The sequence below is a fragment of the Melanostigma gelatinosum genome (genome assembly GCF_949748355.1).
Source record: "Melanostigma gelatinosum genome assembly, chromosome: 19".
NCBI lineage: Eukaryota > Metazoa > Chordata > Actinopteri > Perciformes > Zoarcidae > Melanostigma > Melanostigma gelatinosum.
The window spans coordinates 21,456,483-21,464,823 of NC_136652.1; the positions used below are offsets into that span (position 1 = coordinate 21,456,483).

The window sequence follows — 8,341 nt, forward strand, 5'->3', positions numbered from 1 at the left end:
TGTGTGAGTGTGTGTGAGTGTGAGTGAGTGTGTGTGAGTGAGTGTGTGTGAGTGTGAGTGAGTGTGTGTGTGTGAGTGTGAGTGAGTGTGTGTGAGTGTGAGTGTGTGTATGTGCGTATGTGTGTGTGTGAGTGTGAGTGTGTGTGAGTGTGAGTGAGTGTGTGTGTGTGTGTATGTGCGTATGTGTGTGTGTGAGTGTGAGTGTGTGTGAGTGTGAGTGTGTGTGTATGTGCGTATGTGTGTGTGTGTGTGTGTGTGTGAGTGTGTGTGAGTGAGTGTGAGTGAGTGTGAGTGTGTGTGTGTGAGTGTGTGTGTGTGTGTGTGTGTGAGAGTGTGTGTGTGTGTGTGTGTGTGTGTGTGAGTGTGAGTGTGTGTGTGTGTGTGAGTGTGTGTGAGTGAGTGTGAGTGAGTGTGAGTGTGTGTGTGTGAGTGTGTGTGTGTGTGTGTGTGAGTGTGTGTGAGTGAGTGTGAGTGTGTGTGTGCGTGTGTGTGTGTGTAGGTTGTGCATGAAGACAAATAAATCAGATACATTCATACAGATCTAATCAAAGAAAGTCATGAGAATAAATCAAACTTTCCACACGTTTTGTGTGTCTGAAGACAGAATATATGTGAACTGCTCTCTGAGTTAATTAGCTTTCCCACTCTGAGATCCTCTCAAGTCAACAAGGCGATTAGGCTTTTACTTGAGCTCTGTAATCAGAGGGGAGATGATGCTGCTGCAGAGCTGCAGACTCTGACCGTGAAGGTGGTCCAAACAATACAGGATATATATCAGGATATATATATATATATATATATATATATATATATATATATATATATATATATATATACAATATTGCACCGTCTGCAAATACTGTGAGAAAAATAATTCTATAAACTGAGTCCTTAATAATAGTAATCATGTCGCTGACGCACATGATTTCTGCTGATGAGGGAATTGAACATCAGTTTCTGTTCGTTGTGTCAGAAGATTTCTTCTTTATGAAAGAATGAAAGTGTGTAAAATAACCGTTCAATAACCGTTCATCAAGACACCGAAGACATATTTCTGCTGCTGATGGCTTCAGGGGTTTGTTTTAATAATAAAAATACAATCTTTTATTTTCTTATCATTGGAATTGTGTGTTTCCATGAAGAAAATAAAACACTAAATGACTATAACAAAGTGAAAAGATAACATCTGGTATTGTTTTAGTATTTTTATGTTTTACTGACTTCAGAGCGTTGAAAAGGTTTTTTGGACGGTGACAAAAAAACAATATTCTGGATTCTCGTAGAGCAGCTGCTGTAATCAAACATCTGCATCTGATGATACGGATCATCAAGGATCGGCAATTAGTCGTAGCGGTAAATAATAAAACATCCGCGGTCACTGGGCGGAGGATGAAACAGGAAGCATGATTTATCAGAATGAAAATAAACATTAAAGGAAAAATACCTCAAAAGTCCCGCCCACTCTGTCGTGATTGGCGGGAGGATTTGTTGGCCGTGCGGTGCAGAAACAGTACATTTAACAAAGATGAGGATTAAAGCACTTTAACACGCGACACATAGCAACAGCTGAAGCCTAATCTGCACTTTAAAAGCACCGCGTCGCTGTGTTTGTGCTCCACTTCTCGACTCTCGACGCCACGCTCGCCTGCCTCTGACACCAACACCTGCCGGCCTGGAACACGCCCCGAGCTTTGTTTGACTTTTTACCTCGGCCCGTGTTTACTCCGTCTGCTTTCTTTTCTTTTCTCTGTTGATTGAGTGTGTTGGAGATAAGAAGAGGCGCGTGCAGGACGGCAGCAGCTGAGAGAGGGAGAGAGAGGGAGAGAGAGGGAGGCCATGTTGGAGGAGGAGGAGGAGGAGGAGGAGGAGGAGGAGGAGGGATGCAAGGTGAAGTGAGAGATGACTGGATGAGAGAGCTGGTGTGATGTAACTCTGCTGACAGAGCTAACAGTGTTCACGTGAGGTTGAAACAGGAAGACGAGGTGCTGTCGACATCACTCCTTTATACCTTCACATAGACAACAGTGGTTTGATGCTAAATGAATGCTCTGAACCTTTTTTCTTAGTAACAATAAAATACAAAATCAGAGGCTTTAAAGTCCACAAATGATGCTGCTGGTAAACAACAACATTACACATCGAGCTCGCTATCACAGGGTGTCGCATTACTCCCTGTCCTGGACTAACAGCATCAGAGAGCAGTGATGGCCGATTAAACCAGACAAATTCAATCACATCGTGTCGCTTTCATGTCTGACAACAAGTGAAGAAAAAACACACGACGGCAGCAGAAGGAAGTATAGAAACACCAGCAACACAAACGGATCCAAGACTCACAAGCTCGTTGTCTCGTTTGAAGGACAAGACCTGGACCAGGAGGCCGAACCTGCACGAATCAGCAACAGCTGGAAATAAACGTCAGCCATCGACGTCCAAAAACAACCGATCTGATGCTCCCAATGAGAAATGGTTCTCACCAGTTTGGTGTGGGATACCTTGACTGGTCTGCACCTCAACCCCATCAACACCTTTGGGATGAAGTGGGTCTGTCAGACCTGATCACGAACACCAGGGCTGGATCTCACTGATGAATGGGAGCAAATCCCTGCAGCAGCTTAAACATCTGGAGGAAAGACTGGAACCAGAAGAGGACGTTGGAGACATTGATGCTCATTGAGATTTCAGACTCTTTCAAGATTAGACAAGAAGCATCAGGTCTACAGTCAGCGTTGTCCTGCTGTACAAGGACAACGCTGACATGATGATGTTTAGCAGATGTAATGTTTATCCTGTACCTCATGTGACGTGATGGGGGTTCATCCTCTGGGGATCATGGATGTCTGGACAATGTGTCATGACAGTCCGTCTGAAAAAGACAGAAGAAACGTGTACTGTGGGATAAATACTTCAATATTTACTGTTGTATCTCGGCCGTGCAGCTCCGACAGCTGCTGCTTTCTGTTCAGACTCTGCTGTGGTCCATTATAGTGTGTGTGTGTGTGTGTGTGTGTGTGTGTGTGTGTTATCTGTAGCTCTTATCTGCAGTCTGCTCCCCAGCTGCCTTACACCTGCCAGAGCCACACAAGGAGGGAGACACAGACTGATGGCCTGCCTCTGGGTGTGTGTGTGTGTGTGTAGTGAAAGTGTGTGTGTGTGTGTGTGTGTGTGTGTGTAGTGAAAGTGTGTGTGTGTGGTAAAAGCTATCGAGGGAGAAAGTGTGAGAGTGTGTGTGATGGTGTGACGGAAGGGTTCAGGTGGAGGTGAGACAAAAGGTTTCTATCCAGATGTTGTGAAAATGTTCTGCAATTTCTCTCCAAAGACAGTTTGTTGTTCATCAACGTTTGTTGTTTTATAAGTTCTGGTAAATAAATGAATGTTATTACTGATAAAAACAAAAGAAAGATTGTGTTTATTCTTCTGTTGACATAAACTGTCGATTTAGTCTGAAGAGCAGTTTTTCAGATTTTCATTGTAATTTCCCAATTTAACAAAGTCATTACAAATATGGGAGGTATTAAAAGATATGACTGATAATGGAAATACTCGTGTAAAGTACAAGTACCTCAAATGTCTATTTAAGTACTTGAGTAACATTCCACCACTTGGAACACATGTTGGTTTTTGAAGTCTGATTTAAGACGATGAATCTTCATATTTTGACGTGTTTCAGCCCAACAAATACATAAATAAAGATCAAATGAAGGATTGTTGTATCATCATGTATGGAAGTCTCTTTAAGTGAATCAATCCAGCTGTTAAACAACATCTGCAACGATATGTTCACGCTATAAACAACACACGACAGAATGAAAACTGTTTCTCAGTTTGGTTTTTTATTCTTTTTGGACATTTAGCAAAATACTGCAGAAACATCCGAAGCAGTAGAAGAGCGAAGGTTACAAAGAAAACCCAAAAGAAACAAAGTAAAGTCAATGATTGCATTCAGTTATTATTTATTCAGGAGCGGCAGATAGAACTCATTGATTGCTTTCGCGTCACTTGAACACACCGTTCCTTATAAATTAAATAAACAATACACACAGCAACAGATCACAGAGCACACGCAGCAATAATTTACACAAAAAATGTAATAAATACATAAATAAGTAGCAGGAAACAAAAGAAGGGGCGTTAGATATACTGTATAGTGGAAATACAGAAGGCTTTGTGAACAACGATCACATCGTGATGAATAAGTGACGGAGACACGATCAGATCAGTTTAAGGCAGTTTTACAGCAGGAGCTTCTAATCCAAAGGCATTAACCGGCTACACTACTTTCTCTTTTTGTTTCTCAGGCAGACAGCTACTGATCCACAGATCCTCCAGGTTAAAGCTAATCAGAGTGATGAGTCGGCTGGTTTACCCCCCCCCCCCCCCTCTCTCTCTTAGGTCTAGAAGCTATAGCACTTGTGCAGAGATGCTAGAAAAATAAATGAACAGTCTAAAGTGTTGGAGAGTGATGTCAGAGGTGCTCGGAGCACGGTGTGTGTGAGGGGGGGGGGGGGGATTACAGGCCAGGGTTCAAACACACACCCAGAACCTGCTGAAGTGTCCTCGAGCAAGGCACTGATCCCTGACACAGTGATGAGTTGCACTGCAAAAATAAAATAAGTATATATCCTTTAATTTCTTCTTTTACCTCAATGATGCTTAAAAAGAGACAAATTGTTCCACAAGTGAAGCAATTTAGAGTTTAAGATTTGAAGTGTTTTAAATGTGCTGATTTTTTAACCAAATAAGTGAAGGAAGAGAAAATAGATCCTTCCAATCAACAGTGAAGTCAACCAGAGTTCCAGCTTCTCACCAAAGTGTCATAAAATATCTTTCACTCGATTTAAAAGCGAACAAGCTTTTTTGAAGGAAAATGATATTGTTTGCAGTGTAACTAACTTCCTCTCAGTAACGAGGCTGGATCTGTGATCCGTGTGAAAGGAGCTCGTAAAGTCCCGGATCAGCACGCGGGGCGGAGCGGCACCTGCAGCAGGATCACCTGCCGGTTCTCGGACGGGTGGCACTTGTTGATGTGTCTGGTGAGTCCCGGGGAGCTGTAGAACACGGCCGGGCAGTATTTGCACGGGTACACCTGCGAGGAGTGCAGCAGGCGGATGTGCCGCTCCAGGCCGCCCCGGTTGGAGAAGCTCTCCCCGCAGACCGGACACAGGTGGCACGCGGAGCCGCTCAGGTTCAGCGGCGCCGCGCTCCGCTCCGGCGCGTCCTCGTCCTCCGCGGGCTTCGGGGAGCCGTGCTGGGACACCAGGTGCTTCCGCAGGTACGCTTGGCGTTTAAACTTTTTCCCACAGTGATTACAATCGTACAGCCCTTCCTCTGAGCCGGACTCGGACGGTCCGGGACTGGGCGTGTCCCTGTCACTAGAATCCTTCGCTTCCTCCGGCGCGGTCTTAACGGACGCGGAAGCCTTGTCGCTCTCCGGAGCGGCGCTCTGCGGCTTCGGCTTGTGCCACCGCCGGTGCGAGGCGAGGTTAGCCGGGCAGCTGAACACCTTGTCGCACTCAGGACACCTGTACTCGACCCGGACTATCCGGGAGCACTTGTGCTGCGCCAGAGCGAACGGGTCCGCGTACACCTCGCGGCACAGCTGGCACACGAACTCGTTGTCCCCTCCGGGCAGCTGCGGTCTGAGGGGCTTCTGGTCCACCGGCGCCTCTTTGATCTTGAGCCCGAGGACCGGAGACGTGGTGACATTATCCTCAAAGTGCAGTTTCCGGATGGCTTTGGTTTTCTTGGACGGCGGTTTGCCTTTGCGCTCGGCGTCGCCGGCGGGCCGTTTGGTCGCGGCGGTAGGGAGCGTCGCGGCGGACGCGGCACTGGTCTCGGTGCGGTTGCTGTTGCTGGAGCCGATTTTCAGGTCCACCGGGGCGTAGAGGTGGTCCAAGGCGGGTAGCGCTGCTGGTGTTGGGAAGGACTCCGCGGAAACCGGAGATCCGAGGTTGAAGCGCCTCTCGAAGGAGGAGCGGTCGTGGTCCCGGCTGACGGGGCGGGTGGGGCTGTAGAGAGCGTGGTACACCAGCTCCGGGTTCCCGAACTGCACCGGTCTGCCGACCTGCTCCGGAGCCGCCGCCCCGCAGGTGGGCGTCGGCGTCTGTGCGCGCCCCGGGAAAGAGGCGGCGAGAGGCGCGCAGGAAAGCGGTGGCGGCAGCAGCGGGGCATCAGCCGCTGTCTGCTCCGCGTCCTCCTCCTCGGGGCGGACCCGGTAGGACACCGGGTTGGTCTTCTTGTTCCTTTTCACCAAAAATCCCCTCGGCATATTCGCGCTTGGACGTTAAACCCTGAAGGCACTTTTGGGGACGCTGCTGCGGGGAGAACAAATCCACTTTCAGCCGCGCGCGGACACAAACATCTGATGCGCCTTTTTGTTCTCGCTTCCTGCCGCTATTGATCCTCTGTTCTCCTCCCGAGGTGCTTTCAACCACAACATAGCTGCACTCTTTTTAAGGCGACATGATGACATTGTCCCCCCCCAACTCGTCGATGAATCCGACCAATCAGGAGGAGCCGAGGTCCCCGGTGGATTTGGGGAGTGGGTGTGGGAGGATGGAGAGGCTGATGAAGGAGGAGGAGGAGGGGGAGGGACGGGGGATTTGCAGATCGCAAAGCAGATGTACCTGAGGGCTTTCATTGTACTTCACCCCCCCCCCCCCCCCCCCCCCCTCCCTACACTCTCTCCTCCTCCTCGTCTCGACCCCGGGCACACGCCAGGAGCCTCCTGCTTTTACGGTCTGATGAGTTTGTATAGAAATCTACACGTGCCTCGGCTTTATGTGTCTCCTTTGGGTTTAAGGGGGGGGGGGGGGGTCCAAAAACAGGAGACATGCGTCCACATAACGATGTGAAGAAGAAGTGATTGGAGGAGAAAATAACAAAAAGGAGGAAAATGTGGAATTACAAGCTGGAAATTCAGCTTCGGAGATGAAACGGCAGAAGTTTTAGTGCGAATTTTAGAAATGAAATAAAATGAGATGAGGCAGATTTCAGAATTCAAGATATTCAAAGACTTTCCAGGTTAACTAAAGATCCAAAGAGCAGAACTAAAACGCGTCTTTTACGCACGAAACGGTGGCTTTAAATTCGACCAAATAACCAACCCAACATCTCAGAACCCCTCCGGCCCAGCAGCATGTGTGCGCTCGCGCGCCGCTGCTGCTGTTGCTGGCGTGACAGTTAACTCCGGACATATGAATCCGTCACTTTGCGCATACATAATTAATACCGAGAGGAGGGTTTTCCTGCTTTGCATCACAATGGCGGCGCTTGTGCAAGCTGTAGACCCGCCGTGATTGAAAAGGAAATTGCACAGTTGAGAAAAAAAGAGGTGGTGCCCCCCCCCCCCCCAAGAAAAAGCAATCTGCCACCAAATACCGTCGGCGCGTGCTGTGCGTAATCAGTGCGCGCTCTTCTGTGTCACCAAATGGGGCAAACTGAGATTATCTGCGAGTTATAGAACACAGCAAACCCAATTCCTGCAGGTCAGGTCTGACCCGGTCAGCCGGCACCGCAAGGGATGCTGGGATGTGTTTTTTAAAAGTAAAGATGTATTTCCAGTTGACTTCAGGATCAGTTTCGATTGATTTGGTCACATTAGTGTCCAAACGTGGAGCTGGAATCAGAGCAGTTACCGCTGCTGTTATCTCACAAACACTTTAATTAAACGACCTATTTATCACCAGACGAAAGAATAAAAACAGCATTAAGTTCAGCAAAGTTACTAAAGATTTGTATCTTTTTTTATTTTAAAGAGATAATGTATTCTTCTGGTAAATCCCTCTGCATGATGCATTCATGGCAATCTGGATATTTCCATGATGCAACATTTTGAACGTGTCTGAATCCTAAAATATGTGACACCAGCAGCCGGCGGGTTGTTTGTAGCTGCAGACATATGTTGTGTGTGTGCGGTTATTTTCCCGACAGGCTTCAGCTCGGCCTCATTAGCATACAGCTGTATGCCCCCCCCCCCCCCTCAGAGCCTTTATCTCCAGCAGTGTGATTGGTCACGCTGCTGCAGAGTCATATACTCAGTTACAGTTGGCACGTTATGGAGGAGATGTCTGTGGAAAAGAAAACAGAGAAATGATGGTTTTGTTTGCATGAAACTGTTGATGTGCGTCACATCGAAGTGAAGAGTTCTTCATGTCCTGTCTGTGAACAGCTGCTCAGAGGAAGACAGAAAGCGATCCGGTCGTCTTTGAACCGCTTTGAAATGCTAAGAAGGAACAAAGTCTGTCTGTTTCCACTGAAAGCATCAAACTCATAACGAGACAGAGAAACGATCAAAACCGCTGCAGCAGAACCAGACATACCGTCTTCTTTATTCCACACC

The 8,341-nt window shown here is 47.6% G+C and overlaps 1 protein-coding gene across 1 annotated transcript in view; it reads right to left on the reverse strand.

The window, feature by feature from the left end:
- Positions 1-6,274, reverse strand: part of insm1a (insulinoma-associated 1a) — a gene marked incomplete at its 3' end in the record, with an annotated part of 6,639 nt that extends 365 nt beyond the window's left edge. The window contains exon 1 of the mRNA XM_079290343.1: positions 5,087-6,274. Coding sequence (XP_079146469.1) covers positions 5,087-6,268 — 1,182 coding nt within the window. The 5' untranslated portion in view covers positions 6,269-6,274. The remainder of the gene's footprint in view (positions 1-5,086) is intronic.
- Between the last annotated feature and the right edge of the window lie 2,067 nt (positions 6,275-8,341).